Below are 17,983 nucleotides of genomic sequence, written 5' to 3'. Positions count from 1 at the left end.
TTTTTTTGGGGGGGGGGCAGAGCTTTGTGACGTCATATTTGAGGGGTGGTCTGACTTTTTGTAACGCCGTGTGACGATGGGGGGGGGGGGGCAAAAATCGTCAAAAATCGCGTGACGTCATTTATGGACGGCCCCTTATCTCTCTAGGAGAACCATACTGAGTCGAATTACTTTTTTTAGGAGGTCCCTGCGTTGGGTTTAAAAAAAATAAAAAAATATATTCAACTAATTAATGCGTGTTTATACAAGTGGGAGGAAACCAGAGCACCCGGAGAAAATCCACCCGAGCGAGGGTGCAACGCTCTATCCCCGTACAAATGGAAACAGTGCACTTTACCGCCCTCTCCTGGCGAGCCAGGGTACGGCACCTCCTTGACGCCCACGGGAAAGGAGTTTTGCAACATCTGTCCGGTGATCCAGCAACCCTCGTTGCTGTTCGCACAACATTGGCTCACAGGCAGCCACGCGCCAGTATAGCGACCAAGCCCGGCTAACATACCTCGGATGTCTCCCAGGCTGTCTGATATGAGTGTTGCAGCCGTGTTAATGGGACACAAAGAAAAAACAATTGTTTGTTTAACACGTAGGCTGTCTGTTTGTGTAACACGTAAACGGTTGTCACGCGTTCATTCTGCAATACCCTCGAAGGTGGGGAGGGGGGGATGGGTGAATATTTGCACATTCCGACCGTAATCGGGCAACATCGTCCCCCGCCCGCAGATGGAGGCGCTGGAGCTGAGCTCGGAGCGGCTGGCCGACTACCGGAGCCGCGCCTTGGAGCACGGCGTGAGCGGCCGCGCTCTGCTCCACGGCACGGAGGAGGAGGTCAGGAGGGCGCTGGGGATGGAGGCGCTGGGCGACTGGGCCACCTTCCGGGACCATTTCCTGCGCCTCTTGGCCGACCACCAAGAGACGTCCCAAGACGCGTGGCACCGCGAGCTGCGCGACGTCTGGATGGCGCGGTGGCTCAAGTGAAGGGGGGTGGGGGGGCAGCACGGCGGTTGAGTTGCTGCTACGGCTCTACCCGCCCGCCCTGTCTTTGCACCCTTTGCAGCTGATGAGTGGGTGAAAATACGTGGGAAGTTTTGTAATCCACAGGGATGGGGGGTCCACAATGGCCAGTAATACATGTTGGTTAATATATATGCAAAATCTAATAATTATTTATATAGACTTGAGTCGTTCATGCAAATTACACCTCACACTCACTGAGGAACCACAGACCAAGTTAGAAGGATTCCAGCCGGTGAGCTGGCGCCAGAAATAGCTCTGAAGTTCTCTATATATTAAGATGTTTTCAGCCAATTCGTGTTTCTACATGTGGAAGGAACCCGGAGGGCCTGGAGGAAACCTACGCATGCGAGGGGGCAACACACTATTCCCACGCGAAGAGAGTTTCACAACATCTGTGTGAGCGATCCACCCAACCCTAGTTCCCATCAGTGAGCCGGATGACAGGCCACGTGCTTAGCAGAGGTCACAATCGGGTACTCGATACCCGTACCCTACCCGATACCCGGCTACCCGTACCCGGCCGGGTACGGGTACTCGTTTGCGACCCTGGAGCGGCCGGGTACGGGTAGGCCGAGAGTCACTGGTGAGTAACCGTTTGTCACTCATTTCCCAACGTCTTGTCTCTTCTCACAATTCAAGTTCCTAGAATCAACCCACCCGTGCCTGCAACATGGCTTCATCCCAGAGGTCGCAATCGGGTACCCGATATCCGTACCCTACCCGATACCCGGCTACCCGTACCCAGCCGGGTATCGGGTACGGGTAACCCGTACCCGGCCGGGTACGTGTACCCGTTTGCGACCCTGGTGCGGCCGGGTACGGGTAAGGAATCAAAACCCGTTTGCGACCTCTGGTGCTTAGCCAACACCACCCGGCCAGATGTGTGATGTAGGACCATTACCCGAAACGTCAAATGCAGAGTATGGTTTTAAGGCGACGATGTTATTAAATAAGTCGCGAAAAATAACAAAAACAGAGTGCAGCTTGTTCTTGGGCCTAAAAACCCATCCCAATGCTTAATGGTTCCCTGCAAATGACTGAATTGGGATCACACGTTGCAACATCGCCTGAAAAAGAATTGAGACTCGGTCAGACTCTCCTGGGCAAACAAGTGGAGCAGTAGATAATACAAACAATGACAATGATACGTCTTCTTGGTTCTTTCGGTAAAGTCACGTAGAATGGAAATAATGAAATAAAAAAATAAAAAATAAAACATAACAGGTCTGTCAAAAAGACAGACTCTGCCTTCTCGACAGACCTGTTCTCCACCTGAGGACGGCTGCTTGCGCTTGTGGCCGAAACGTTGTGAAAATAATTTTATTATGTTTTAGTTTAATTTTTTATTATTTTATTATTTCCATTCTACGTGACTTTACCGAAAGAACCAAGAAGATGAATCCCTGCAGTCACGAAAGCTTTAAATCGAAAAATGAAATGATAATAAAAACACGTACCTTTTCTTTTTCGTGCGCACAAATGTGTGTTTAATTTAATGGTAAAAACAAATACTCATTCATAAATAAGCACATTCCAATAGAGCAACACTGTCGAGATATATCTGATTATACGTACACATACTGTGCAGATAGTAATTATATGACTGTCTGATGCCCAATACTGGCAAATGGTAATGTAAAAAAAAAAATACTCCTTCAATTAACAGTGATATAACATTAATTAAAGCAACGTTAAATCTACATTTGAAGCTTTGGTGACTGCAGGAATCCATACTCTTTGGTTCTTTCGGTAAAGTCACGTAGGAAAAAATAAAATAAATCACGACGTTCGATTGCAACGCAAGCAATCATCATCAGGTGGGAACACCACAGCAAAAAAAAACATTTTTCACTTTTTTTTTCACACTTCAGCAAACAAAATTTTTTCTTGCTGTGGTTTTCCCACCTGATGATGATTGCTTGTCTTGCAATCGGGACGTCGTGATTTATTTTGTTTTATACCGACGTGACTTTACTGAAAGAACCAAAGAGTACGTATAACGTTAATCGCGTCCGTTTCCTTCACACTAACGAAGCGGGCACCGGGCGAAGTGCGATTCGGGTTCACGTGGTTACGCGTCTCCATCTCGAGACACCGACATCAAGGTGGTGTCACGGTGGCTAGGAGATTTTCACTGCCTCGCCTGGTATACAGGAGGTCGTGGGTTCGATCCCAACCCTGAGGCCTCTTGTATATTGGGAGTTATTGAATGTTCTCCCCGTGATCTCTTGGATTTTTCTCCAGGTCCTTCAGTTTTCCCCTTCACATTTAGAATCGGCGTTCGTGTGGAGTATTTGGCTGCTATAAACGACCAAGCGATAAGCCACTTTATTGAGATATAATTTGCGGTCGCTTCTGAAAAAGAGCTATATAGCTCAGTGGGCCTTACCTGGTAAAATAAAAACAAATAGTTTACAGGGGAATTTCAACAGGGTCGAGCCATTGGACGCGTGCGTAATGCCGGTCAAGCTATTCGGACGCAAGTTGTGATGTGGCGTGTTCACCGTGTCAGGTTCAGTGACCGTCCCTCCTCCACTGTGAAGCAAGAGATGTACGTATGGATGTGCATTGAACTTCTTTCATACCGTACGTAGCCAACCGTGCTAGTCAGGTGCGGTGGAAAGATAACAAAGTAAACACAAAAAAACTCTTCTAAAGAAATGAGGTTTCCATCTAGATGATTTAAAAGTGCATAGCTCCAGTGGCTTCCTAATATCGGAAGGAAGAGCGTTCCAGACGGCCGCAAAAGCGCCGCTCCATTGGAAGAGACAAAAAGCGGCGGCATTAACTTAAGTAAATACGACGTGGCCCTGACATCGGGTAGTCTCCGATCAATATTCTACTGCGGTCCTATTCGTACTGTTTTCTCGCTGAGAGATCGTGCGTACCTACGAAAGTATATTTTATACGTTTAATTCACCGCTCGCTGTCTCTTCCCGCAGAGCTGCGACTCTGCGGCTCCACGGTGATGGAGGCTCGCACAACCTGAACCACAGGAACACTCCAGTGTACGTCGCGTGTGGGGATTTTGCAATCGCTGTTACGATTAATCATTGTTTTTTGGGTCAGTTCGCCGCGTAAGTAAAACGTTGCATCGTAAACCCTCCACAACCTGACACAGCCAATTAATAAAGTTGTCACGTGGTGAATAAACGACCCATTTATTACTGAATAGGGGGTTTACGGCACGGATTTACGTCGTGATTTGAAGTAAATTATGAGTCGTCATAATTGCGTCTGATAGAAGCTTGACCTCGATTTGGCTGCTATAAATTTCCACGTGATGAGCCACTTCATTTGTGGCCACGTGACTTACGAGAATCAAGCTGATCGCTCGGTGGGCTTTACCTGGTAAAATAAAAATAAAATTTGATTTAAAGCTTTCGTGACTGCAGGGATTTTACCGAAAGAACCAAGAATAAAAGAAAAATAGTTTAGTTTTTTTTTTGGTGGTTTTCAATACTTTTCACTTTTATTGTGTTTTTGTACTGTTTGCTATTGTGACTTTTCGTCCCACTCCAACTGGACATCTCTGAAAAAGAGCTTTATAGCTCATCAGATTCATCCAGTATAAATAAAGATTCTAATTCTGAAAACCTCGTATGTTTTTATTTTTAGCGTGCGTGTGCGGTGTAATGCGTCACTGCACCTTCCAACACCGGGTCTCTTCCACAGAAACGTGTCACTATTATACATTGGGCATGTGTGATGAATCACACCTCCCCCCACCTCTCTGCTGCCTCCACAGCGGTGGTTCACAGGCAGCAGTCACGTGTAGTAGCAGTCGCGTGCAGCAGCAGCAGCAGCGCCACCGCCACCGCCCAGAAAGCAGTCGGCTTTTGTTGAGTGGCAGGCGGATGAAGGGGTGATGCGAGTGAATTGTTAAGTTCATTGTGCCGCGACATGTGGAGAGATGCCCGAATAAAAAACTTTATATGTATACGGTAAAAAGTTGATTGTAAAGTGTTCCAATTAAGCTCGCGTGGAATATCTTTCAAAGAGAAATACATATGCGGCTTATGGACTTTCTGTTTATCAATGTATGTATGTTGAACGCCTTTTGCACCAACTGTGCTAATCAGAGCCATGGGAAATTATACCTTTCGATTCGGAATTGCGCGTCAGTAAAATAAGCAAACATTTTTCGCGTAGTTTTTACCTCCCCGTTGGCATTGTTTCGCATTGGCTGCAGGCCTCGCATGAAGAATTCCGTTCACTCCACCATCCTCGACGTTAACATTTCACGCCATTTCTCATTTGCATCTTATTTGCATAAATCGCACGTGATCGATCCTTGCAGAGCACGGCTCGGTGCACGCACGTATCACAAACTTGATCATTATCGATCGATCGTGACCTTCCCACAGACGCACCATTATAGTAACAACAATAACAATATGCAGGGTGCTTCAAAATATGTTAACACTTATATGGGACTATCTTTTTTTAATGGCAAAAGAACGGATAATAATACACTGTAAGATGATAACAAATGTATGATATGAATAGCTTCAAGAAGTCAAAGAGTCTCTACTTCTTTGCCATCATTGTCAAGACACGCCTGGAATCTTCTCCAGGTAGTTTCCCAGAGCACATGCCTTGTATTGTTGCAAATTCTCAGAAGTGTTAACATGTTTTTGAAGCACCCTGTATTTACAGGAAATGTATTAATCCACTGCTGGATGAAGAAAGCTCCCCCCTGTGCCGTGTCGGGAAAAGGAGTTTTTCGGCCATACTTCTCCACGCTGGTCACTGCCCGTTGGTAAAGGCGCCGTCGCATGCCCACTGATTGAATATCGCGCCAAGTTGAACCGTCGATCTTAAATAATCAAGGCCAGCTTGAGAGAGAGGACAATGTTGCGGTGGAAAAATGAGTCAGGCCCTGCGAGGGACACCTCGCCAAGATGATCATGGTTGATGAAGAGACACGGATCAGATCAGAGACTCAGTTTCTTCAATAAATAATTTCCAGTTTGCTGGTAGAACGAAGTAGTCATGGAACTGGTAGGGGACATATCGCTACAGCGGGAGATACACAGATGACCTACTGGACATCTGTGAAAAAGACCTTCATAGCTCATCGGATTCCTTCAGTGTTAATAAAGATTTTGATTCTGGATGTTGCGTGCCTGGTGCAGAAGTATTATTTTCTGGATCGCTGAAAACGGAGGCCACGCACCGGCTGAAATTAAGCCCTGGGCCCGGAGTGGAACTCGCGCTCTCGACGAATTAGGGGTGAGCGTGGAGGATGTAGTCGAGCAGCCTCTGCGGCAGGGGCAGGGTGCGCAGCTGGCGCAGGCGGTGAGAGCCGACGGAGGCTCGCACGCTCACACGGCACAGGTGAGCGAGGGTGCGCGGGTTGTCTGAAACGAGAGGAAGTTCAGCGGACTGTGATCATCGTCGTCGTCGTCATCAGCAGCAGCAGCAGCGTCAGCATCATCATTGGCAGAAGAAGAATTGTCATCAGAAGAATTGTCATCAGTAGAAGCGTCGTCATAATGATTGCCAAGAGCTGAAGCCATCAACACTACCAATCACGAGCACTGTATCACCATGTATGTATGTCGAACTTCATTTGCACTGTACGTAGCCAACCGTGCTAATCGGGAAATCAGCGGAAGTAGACGCATAATTTTCAACAACAGCAGCAGCAGTATCAATATTACCAACCACTCGTATCATAATTATCATTATCAGCAGAAGCATATCACCAGTGTCAAACAACCAATACGGCTTGGGGAGGCCTTCATTCAGCTGTAGATAGATCACGGTCGACAATGATGATGATGGTGGTGGTGACGAATGACGAAAACCGCATTTCTGTGCTGGAAGGATGCTACGGCGCCGGAAGCGAATTGCCGGTGACAGCTTGGGAGAGGCAGCGAGGAGAGCCGCACCGCGGGCAGGGGACCTCACCCGTAGCCTGAACGATGCTCGCCCACTCGTCCCGATCGCTCAGCGACTTGCGGAGGTGGCGGCAGAGGCGGACGCTGCCCACGTAGTCGAGCAGGGCGGCCACGACCAAGGCCCCCTCGCTCGCTCCCTCACCCCCGCCAGAGAACATCTCGCAGAACTGGGGGCAGCGACAGCGGCGGCGAAGACACCGACAGTGACGACGACGACGACAACGACGACAATTTAGGATTCACGTGGAAAACGCCAGAGCGTGGATTTTGTGAACGAAATTAGCGACGAAAACTCTATCGACAGCGTCATCAACTCACGGCGCAGAGACTCCATTTACGATGCGTCTTCCGTCACGACTCTGAACGCAATTCGAATGGGGTCGGTCTGGTTCACGACGCGACTTTGGCGTGGATCTTGTGATTATTCTCGAGTATTTTTTGTGGATGTTCACCGATGAAACCCTGTTCAATGCGGCCGATAAAAGGATAAAAACACATCGGCAAGTGACGTGTCTTACCGTTTCTACTGCCTACAGGAAAAGACGGTCCAATTGTAACGTCGTAAAAGCGGGGACTGCCTGTACTGTAATATCAGGCAAGACTGACTGCGAGAGAGACTCAATGACATCCCAAGACTGGGACTCGATGGAAACTCCACGGGCTGTCGACCGCTGAGTCTGTTGCTAAAATATAAAATGTGGATTCAATTACTAAGACGGTTCGGGGGGGGGGGGGGCCGGGGGGGGCGGGGGTGGAGGAGGGGTGGGAGGCCCCAGCCCGTCCACTGGGGTCACCTGCAGGGGTCGCGCCTCTTCACGGCGGGGGTTCGCGACCGGCTCCAGGCGGCACCTGAAGCAAGCGGCGGCGTCGCATCCGGCATCCAGGAACATCTGCGCGGCACACGACGACCCACGTTCGATCATTCTCAGGGTGGATTTTCAGCCGGAGCTCAGGAACATATGCCCTTATCAACCCCACCCCCTCCACTGCTAAATTCCTAAAATAAGTAGAGAGTGGAGGGGGAGTTAGGGGTTTGTGGGGGAGAGTCTGTTGTAATATTCCATGAGTTATTAAGATCCAACCACGTGTGTCTTGAATTAAACGCCACTGTAGACGCACGGGGAAGAGATGGGGGGGATGGAGGAGTTCGAAAGCGAGCAACAGAGAACCGCTGATGACAGCTCGGAAACTTTAGAGCAAGAGACGACGGTGGGGCAGGGGGAGCAGGAGAGGGAGGGCGCCGTTGCATTACGCGGTGTGCGAGACGGAACGCAGTGGTGGAATCCGTCCTTAACATGGGCAGAGGCAAACACGCCGGGAAGTTCGCGAGCGCCAATAGCAGGCAGGGGCAGGAGCGATGCATGAGCCACTCGGAGGCGACCGGGTGACAAATGCGAGAGGGTGGTAGGAATGAGTTATGGTGCAGTGGCGTCGCTATTGAGTGTGCAGTTGCACAAATACTGGGGGGGGGGGGGGGGGGGCGCCTTACTGGACTGGCTACGAAGAGGGCTGAAACTGGACAAGGTGGGTGGAGAAAGGTGGGGTAGGGGGATGGATTTTTTGTGGAGGGAGGGGACTGAATTCCTAGCACCAGGGCCCATGCCAGCCACGCTGAGCCGCGGGGGGGGGGGGGGGGGGGGCTCGGATCAGCCGAGCCTCTCCGCCTTCAGCGGGACCTTCTCGCTGCACGTGCCTTGAGCATGGCCGGGTGGCCTCTCGCCAGCGCCACCACCACCGGGAAGGCGCAGGAACCTCCTCCACCTCCTCCACCTCCTCCACCTCCTCCACGCCCGCAACCCCCCGCTCGGGCCCCGGCCCCCCAGTCCGCGCCACCCTCCAACAACAGCTGCACGGCGCCGGCGTCGCCGAGACGCGCGGCCGTCACGACGGGCGGCTCGGGGTCCCCGCGGGGGTCTCCGTCGGGGTCCGCCCCGCCGGCCAGCAGCAGCCGGACGCAGTCCTCGCGCCGGGCGAAGACGGCGGCATGCAGGGGGCTCCGAGCCGTGGCCCCCCCACCGCTTCCGCCGGCCCCGTTCCCTGGCCCCCCGGCCCGGCCATCGCCATTGGGGCGGTAGCCGGCGGAGAGGAGCCGGCGCAGGGCCCCCGCGTGGCCCCCCAGGGCCGCGGGGAGCAGGGGGCTCGAGGGGGTCCGGCGCACGCACGCTCGCGATGTGGCGGGCAGCAGCAGGTCCAGCAGCCTGGGCGGACATGGAGGACAATCATCGCCATCATTGGCAACAGCAACTCAAGAAGAAGAATCAGCAGCAGCAGCATCATTGTTAGCATCATCATCGTCACAATCACCATCAGCAGCAGTTGCAACGCCCAGGACATTATCAGTCAGGCTCCCACAATTTGAGTTTATCATCGTCATTATTATCGGCCATGAGATCTCCACTGCTGGATGAAGACCTGCCCAAGAAGTTGCCATCTCTCACCACGGCCTTGCGCTGTAACGATCCGTCCATGATGTCGGCACACGAGCATTGCGTCGCTTCCATCTCCTCGGCAGAGGTGGAGCGATGGGCAACGGCAGAGAGTGAGGGGGACAACGACCGTGGCAGTAGCAACGGAGTGACAGGGAGCTGACTCAGCGACGGCGAGGGAACGACTGGAGAGTGTAGAGCCAGTGGCGCTGTGGTTCGCACGCTTGCGCTACGAACCGGGGCAGCCCGCTTGTGATTCCGACGCACTGCCGCGACTGGCCGGCATCGTGAAAGTATGACCGTAACAGCGCCATGTTTCACTCTCCACTCACTCGACGCAGCCCTGCCCGGCCGCTTCGTGCAGGGGCAAGACGCGCTGCATTGCGTCTTTGCCGGCTGCGCCCACTCCACGTTCCCGTGCCGGGGCCCGGACGTCCGCGGGGATGTTGGCGTCGGCCTCTCCGCGGATCAGCAGCATCTGGGCAGCGTCCACGTGGCCTCTGCGAACGGCCTCGAGCAGCGGCGTGCCCCCGTCGCTGGCCTGCGCGTTCACGGCGGAGCCTGTGGCCACCACGCAGAGGAGGAGGGCGGTGGTAGTGGTGGTGCAGCGGTTAGCGCGCTGCGCTACAAATACAGTCACCCGAGTTTAATTCCGGCTCATGGCCAACACCGGGGACGAATATTTGAACCGGTTTTGGGCCTCCCCTAGGTCGACTCAGCCTCAAACGAGTACCCGGTGCGGTGTGTGAATGTCGCCACAAAGGCGGCCGGCATGGTGCTGGCCACCCACCCCCTCGTGTGCCGTGCGGGCCTTCATAGGTGCTCGCTAACAGCACTTGGCCCAACAGTCTGTTAAGGCTATAAGGGGGATCGTTGTAATTGGTGTCGCCAGTGGCAGTGGAAGAAGTAGGAGCAGCAGCACAAGGCAGTATCAGAAACATCGTCATCATCATCATCATCAAGCAAGCATCATTGTCGTCAGTCGAAGCAGTATCAGTGGCAGCAGAGGAAACAACGTGATGAAATGTCATCATCAGTCATCAGGAGAAGCAAGAGCAGTGGAGGAGCAGTAGTGGAAATATCATCATCATCATCAGCAGCAGAAAGAGCATCATCATCATCAGCAGCAGACACACCGTCAGTAGCAGCAGCGGCAGAGACATCGTCACTCGTGATAGTTGCGGTGTCCGGGAATGGAACTCAAAACGCAGGTTCGCAAACGTTCCTGCATAAACCCTGCACTGCCTCTAGTTCCAAATACAACATGGACATCGACATAGCGTCTCCACGCGAGCGCATCTGTAGACACCGTACAGAAACAGCGGGCATATTTATTTGTAGGAAACAGAGAGGGAGAGAGAAGGTGGCCAGTCTTGAGGCTGAAGAGGAGGTTACGGGGAGGCGACGTTCTGGGGGGAGAAGGACCCAGCTCCTGTCAACTCCCAGTGGCGAGCCACTCCTCGTGACTCCGGATTGAGTCGGCTACCGATTCCGTTTCGGACCGAGTCCGTTTTCCAGTTGCGTGTGGGAGATTGGGATCGCGCAGGACAGACCACACCAAACGCCTCGAACATCAGCAGGCGGCGATTTTCGTTAAGGCTGATGGCAAAGTGGCGAGATGTTAACTTCCTCGCCTGATTTACAAGAGGTCGTGGTTTCGATCCCGACCCTGACGCCTGTATATTTGGATTTTGCATGTTCTCCCCGTGGTCGTGTGTAATTTTCTCCGGATTTTACCTCCACATTTAGATACATTCGTTTCGAAATTTGGCCTGCTATACATTTCCACATGATAAGCCACTTCGTCGAGCTATCATTTGTGGCCGGGTCGCTTCTGAAAAGAGCTATAAAGCTAATGGGAACCTTACCTGGTAAAATAACATCGTTTAGTTTAAATCCGCGACTGAAAAAAGAATTCGTATATTTAAAAAAAACGTGTGATCGATCACAAACGTCACCGCTATTTGTCGCGTGAAAAAACAATAACGGATCCGCTGACGTTCCGTCGCCTCCTGGTGGCCACCCACGGAGGTGTAAGCAACGTGGCCGCCGTTCTCACGGACTCAACTTCTTTTTCGATTTAAAGCTTTCGTGACTGCAAGGATTCATCTTCTTGGTTCTTTCGGTAAAGTCACGTAGAAGGGAAGTAATAAAATGATGAAAAGAAAACATAAAATAATTCTCACGACGTTTCGGCCACAACGCAAGCAGCCGTCCTCAGGTGAAGACCAGGTCTGTCGGGGAGACAGCGTCTGAAGTTGTCAGATCCATCCAACCCACCGGCATCGATGAGACACCGCACCGCCTCCACGTGGCCGCGCTGCGCTGCGTAGTGCAGCGCCGTGAGGCCGCGGCAGCAGCCGGATGCCAGCAGCGGCGCGCGGGACCCGGGACCCGCCCTGGGCTGGGGCTGGAGCCGAAGGAGGAGGGCGAGGAGCTCCGTAGAGCCGCGTGCCGACGCGGCGTGGAGCGCAGTGGAGCCGCGCGCGCAGCGCTGCGCCGGGTCGGCGCCAAACTCGAGGAGCAGCGAGGCGGCCGCGAGGTCCCCGCGCTCGCACGCTGCGCACACGACACGCGCGCGTGTGTGCGGCACGGTTTAGCTCGTTCGGTGCGGTGGAGGAGGCGGAGGGGGGTGGCGGGAGGGCGCAGGTTGGGGCGTGGATACCGTGCAGGACAAATTTGGGACATCAGCGGTGCTTTGCGGCAACAAGACGCAGCACACGCAACGTGCGACACGTGCCTTACGGACACCGCTTTGGCCAGACGTTCAGTTTCATTCGGTTATCACCTGGTTGTTAATAAAATATATAACTGTAGATCCTTTAGCAATAACTAGGCGGAGTCCTTTCATCCTAGCGGCACCTTCGTCTGATCAAATGAGGCCCAGGCATTGATTCGGCAACCCAGCGATTGTGTGCTGTCCTCTCCCCCAATGTTATCCTGGATTGCGCATCTATCGTTGTCATGGGACGAGATGATAAATCCATTAGAAACTCTGAGAGAGCAGCTCCAACCACCTTCCCGCGTGAGAGAATGGCGCGCGCGGAAGCGGGCATCACAGAACTGCTTCCGAGGACCCTTTAAAAGCGACGTCTGAATCGACGCCGTAGAGGGCAGCACCTCCCCAGCCACACTAGGAGTCATGTTCGTTGCATGGCAGTCAAGCCTTACCCCCCTCCCTCCTCACCCTGCCCTCCGCTTACCCCCCTCACCTCTTCGCACTCCCACCCTCCCCTACACACCGGAGTAGAGCGGGGTCTCCCGGTTGTTAGCGCAGATGTCCGGGTTCGCGCCCCCCTCCTCCAGCAGCAGGCGCATGCAGGCCACGTGACCTCGGCGAGTGGCGAGCAAGAGTCCCGTCTCCTCGTTGAGCGTGCGGCGATCCACCCAGCCTGGGAACTCTGGGAAAGGGGAGTGGGGGGGGCACAGAAGAGGAGAACGTGCGAGTTGCAGGGGGGGGCATTGGTGGTGTTTTGATAGTACAGAGGTAGACTGATGGCCTTAATCTAAGTTGTCTTGTGGTTGTTGTTGTTGTTTGACTTGCATCCCACTGCGATATTTGCACAGGGTTGGTGTACGGTGATTTTTCTGCAATATTTAGCTGTCTTTTCTTGGATTTTCTGTTTGCACATAGTCACTTTAAGATGTTTTCTTGTTCATGTTTATTTGTTTGTTGCGGTTGCACCCGATTCAAGAGCCGAATGGCTCACAGGGCTATACCTAATAAATTAACTTTGAAACTGTGAAACTTTGATTGCAGCGAAATTCATGTGCGGAGTGATACGCGAGTTGCACCGCCCTCTGCTAGGTAAGCGTGAGCCCGCTCCTCCCTTCCCGTTGCCCTAGTTAGTTGATTAAGTTTGTTGAGCCATCTGGCCAGGATTGGGCAAACCTGAGCGCACTTTTCACCCAGGCGACTGGAGGGCCCAGAACAAGGTGTTCGTGACCAACATTCAAATTAGCACGGACACATTTAAGAATCATTATTAAAGCAGGGACGAGTGCAAAAATAATAATAATTGTTTACACCATTGGTACCTCATTTGCGTCATCTGGTCCAACCCATGTGAGACTAGGCTCTAAGGAAAGCTGTCTCGGGTGTGGACCAATCAACTTCAAGGACAGTGCATACATTATCAGAGTTATGTTTTTTGTTTGCATTATGACTGCAGGTGTTGTGGTCAATGCAAACATGACTCCTCGTAAAAAAGGTGTCAGTTTCGTTGCCAGATAAAAGGGTAAAAAAAAAGTTATTATAATAATAATTGGTTTTACCCTTGCTAACAATACAACAGAAGGTGTTAAGATGTTCAAACACCAAATAGATAGCTACTGCAGGGCGCCAAGTGTGCATTAACCACACGTACTTGTGGCAATACATGCAAACAAACGTGCTCTGATAACAAAATAAATGTCGTCCAAGTTGACTAATTCTGGGTCACTGAGAATGAAAACGATGCTTAAAATTGTTGATTGGCTCTAGTTTTCAAGACATGCTACTGGGTCAGTATATACGACCCTTGCCTTGGGAATGGCGGAGGATAAGTGAGTTATAAAGGAAAGGGATCTCAATTTAAACCAGAAATTACTCAAATCCATCTTTGACTGGATCTATGAATAAATCTACGACTGGGTTTGGACAGTACTTGCTTTTTGAGCAAAACAATGAATGATGCAATCTGAAACTGGTATTGCATCATACATGATATGAAATTATGCATATAAGAAAATATATGCATCATTACAATTTGTATCAATTCTGACTTGTGAACACCTGACTTATTGTAAGAGAGGGTACAGCCTATTCTTATTTTTTTCTATCATTATTTTGACAATGGAAAAAAGGTCCCATAGATAGTAGGGCTGGGTGCGATCCTACATTTTTTCCCTCCACATTTTTTAGATTCAACATCACGCGTTTAGAGTATCTCTTGGTTGCTATCAATGTCCACGGGATGATATAGCCCCTTGGTTGAGCTATCATTTTGTGGCCAGGACTATTATGAAAAAAAAATAACAACTATATAACTCAGTGGGCCTTGGCTGGTAAATAAAAAAATAGTTTAGTTTAGAGTGCGTTCAGCATGCGGTTGGGGACGTCACAGGACAACGCAAGGCTCGCTGGGAGAACCGATCATGGGAGCCCACAACAGCGGCTTCCTCACTCCCAGCCGCGTGGACTTCTCTGGATCATGGGATTTCTCACGATTGACGCAAAACGTGCGTTATAATTTGCGTATCTTTCATCATCATTAGAATTTTCAGCAGTGGCAGCCATGGTCAGTCCAATGCTGCGATGTCATACTGATCCACCCAGCACACCTGCACACGAGCTGAGCTTATTGATCCATTTCCTTAAATCCATCTGTGCGGATATTTTGAGTGCTTTACCCCCCCTCGTATTCTCGCTTTCTGCTTCCTCCCGCATGCACGCACGCACGCCTCACTCGTGAATGAAAAATAAAAAAAACATCCCAACGTAGCAGGACCGGTCAAATAAGAGCCTTGAGACTTCGTGAATGTTTCCAGGACCAAGGTCATTACGATTGTTGTTCATGTTGACTTGTGTTTACGAAATCGGTGATAACCCTTTAACACGAGCGCAACCTGAGCCGAGCCAACAATATGAGCGTTTTTTTCTTCCTGCTGGCTCCTTTCAATGCTGATCGTACACAAAACAGTAACTTACTTTACTGGCCTCGCAAAATATATTAATCTGGCTCGGGGCCAGATCAGGGCCAGGGGGAGCGAGGTCACGGTGACACGACTCGTTCATCGCGCGCGACGTCAGCGGCACGGTTCAGCTTCTGCAGTGGAAAAATCAACCCGGCGCGTCTTGAGCCGCACCGGCCTGGCTCGGCATCGCCACAGCGTGGCTCGGTTGCGCAGTGGAAAAAGAAGTATGAGCCGACAAATATTTTAGTTTTCTGTTCCGTTACCGTTGAGGAGCAGTCGTAGGCATTGAGTCTCCCCTCGCCACGCCGCCACGTGAAGACTCATCCAGCCCGAGGCCTCCTCCGGCCCCTGGTCCTTGCTGCCGAGGTTCGGTTCCAGGTCTCGGCCCGGGTCCCTCTCCACCCTGAGCAGTCCTCTCAGGGCCTCCGCGTCTCCCGCCTCTATCGCGAGCAGGAGAGGGTCACTGCGCCTGCAGCCGCAGCGGGTAGTGAGGTCAGGTTAATACGGCTCGAGGCACGGTCCCCATCAGAGCTCGGAAGATGTGTCGATGAAGTCAAATAATCGACGAGGAATTGCAACTATATCTGTCATCGATTACGTAGACGCCTCACCCCCCTTTCAAAGATGGGGGGGACACACAAACATCCTACCTCCGAATGCGGGAAACCCCCAACAAGTCACGCCTAGCAGAGCTACACAGGGGTGCGGTCACGTGGCAGGCATAGCGGTTTAAGGAGCTTATCATAATCATTAGCAGGCGTGATCCATCCACTGCTGGATGAAGGCACGTGCGTGTGTTGTGGATGCATTAGGCTGCAGCGTAGTGTTTAGTGCACTGCTATGAACCTGGCAACCCGAGTTCGGTTCCCGCTCACGGCCACCAGCACCAATGACGATGATCTGAACCGGTCCTTTGGCATCCCCGAGGAGGACTCACCTTAAATAAGCACCTGGTGCAGTGCGTGTAAGCATCAGCAACAGGGGGAGACAAAGACGGCCGGGCGTGGTGCTGGCCACCCACCCCCTCTTGTGCCGTACCGGCCTTCATAGGTGCTAACAGCCCTTGCTCCGACAGTCCGTTGAGGCTGTACGGGGGTTCTTTGTGTTGTAGGTGGTCGCTCACAGCGCCAATGGTCAAATGTTTACATCCCAGTGGTAAACACGGGAATCCACTGGAATGCACATGCGTGTTGGATGAATGTCACAGTGGTGACGTCTGTTGCTACATCGTGTATCCCACGTCACCACCCCCCGGTGCTCTGTACACAAATACACAGACATGGAGCCCGCTCATGGCGTTGTTCCTTTGTGTGTGTGTATGCACGTATGACGTGCATCGATGTGCCACACACATTATCGAGAGATAGAGAAGTGCAGAGGGAAACAGACACACACAGACAGACACGCTCCATTTCCTCTTGCCCCACGTGCCACGCTGACAATGAAGCCACGTGCCCTCAAAGGCAAGATAGAGACAAAGATCCCCCGTATAGCCTTAACAAACTGTTGGGACAAGCGCTGTTAGCGAGCACCTATGAAGGCCGGCACGGCACACGAGGGGGTGGGTGGCCAACACCACGCCCGTCTTTGTCTCCCCGGTGGTGTTTACACACCACACCAGGTACTCATTTGAGGCCGAGTCTACCTAGGGGAGGCCCACGACCGATTCAGATAATCGTCAATGGTGTTGGTCGTGAGCGGGATTCGAACCCGAGTCGCCGGCTTCGAGGCGCAGCGCGCTAACCACCACGCTACCGGTCCCCACACTCATCACTCACGCACACACACACACATCACTCACGCACACACACACACATCACTCACGCACACACACACACCACTCACGCACACACACACATCACTCACGCACACACACACATCACACACACACACCACTCACGCACACACACACCACTCACTCACGCACACACACACATCACTCACGCACACACACACCACTCACACACACACCACTCACGCACACACACACATCACACACACACACACCACTCACGCACACACACACACATCACTCAGGTACACACACACATCACTCACGCACACACACACATCACTCAGGCACACACACAGACATCACTCACAAACACACACTCATCACTCACGCACACACACAGTCGCATTGTCACGCTTACATCACCCCAACGAAATCTTGTCCAGATTACTATGGCATGGTATTAGTTTTGTTTATATACCGTACGTTCAAAAATCGACAATATATGTACTAACAAACGTAATATTTTCAATTCTTGAAAATGATTGAATGTGTGGCCGACAAAGGACGTAGTAATACAGTTATTTAAGATGTTGTAGATGATTGAACGTGTATAAAGCAACAAACATAGCAACAAACATCGTACAACACGGCACTTCCACTCACTTTATATGGGGAGTCGTTTGGCACTCCGTGGGTGTTCGGGGTTGTGATGTATTGCTCTAAGATGTGTTTTCGGGTTTGCACGATGTCCCGACGTTTCGCTGCACGCCCTGGGAGCCTTATCAAGGACTCCAAGTTCTTGCTTATATATTATACACACACACGCGCTTCTACTCATCACGCTACACAAGCGTAGGATGCTGGCCACCCACCCCCTCGTGTGCCGTGCTGGCCTTCATAGGTGCTCGCTAACAGCACTTGCCCCTACAGTCTGTTAAAGGCTATTCAGGGGATCCTTGTCTTTGTGTGCTGGTGGCGGGGGGGGGGGCTCGACAGAATAAGTGGAGGGGGGGTCACTCGGGGTCACACATCCTCTCGGGAGATGGGATCAGCTGGTGGAGATGTCATCTCAACCAGAACACGCCGAGGATGTATTGTTTAATTTAAAAATGCAGCAGCGGCAGCTGCAGCAGTAACAGCGGCATCACTCTCTCGCCTCGTCGGTGGCTTTCGCCTCTCAAATGCAAAGCAAGTGTATGATACATGGCACTGTTTTTTGTTTGATT

General features: G+C 51.7%; 1 protein-coding gene across 2 annotated transcripts in view; it reads right to left on the bottom strand.

The window, feature by feature from the left end:
- Positions 1-5,219: 5,219 nt before the first annotated feature.
- LOC133352747 (ankyrin repeat and SOCS box protein 2-like) overlaps positions 5,220-17,983 on the bottom strand; it is a 15,886-nt gene continuing 3,122 nt past the window's right edge. For both annotated transcript variants that reach the window (XM_061568599.1, XM_061568600.1), the window contains 8 exons: positions 15,286-15,491; positions 12,589-12,747; positions 11,627-11,905; positions 9,679-9,907; positions 8,614-9,118; positions 7,715-7,810; positions 6,931-7,087; positions 5,220-6,377 (listed from right to left, as the gene is read on the bottom strand). In XM_061568599.1, coding sequence (XP_061424583.1) covers positions 6,244-6,377; positions 6,931-7,087; positions 7,715-7,810; positions 8,614-9,118; positions 9,679-9,907; positions 11,627-11,905; positions 12,589-12,747; positions 15,286-15,491 — 1,765 coding nt within the window. In that variant the 3' untranslated portion in view covers positions 5,220-6,243. The remainder of the gene's footprint in view (positions 6,378-6,930; positions 7,088-7,714; positions 7,811-8,613; positions 9,119-9,678; positions 9,908-11,626; positions 11,906-12,588; positions 12,748-15,285; positions 15,492-17,983) is intronic.

The sequence above is a fragment of the Lethenteron reissneri genome, chromosome 41 (assembly GCF_015708825.2).
Source record: "Lethenteron reissneri isolate LAM-NWPU_2019-01 chromosome 41, ASM1570882v1, whole genome shotgun sequence".
Lineage (NCBI taxonomy): Eukaryota > Metazoa > Chordata > Hyperoartia > Petromyzontiformes > Petromyzontidae > Lethenteron > Lethenteron reissneri.
The sequence above is the reverse complement of the archived record's forward strand: the minus strand, read 5'-3'. Positions and strand labels throughout refer to the sequence as shown.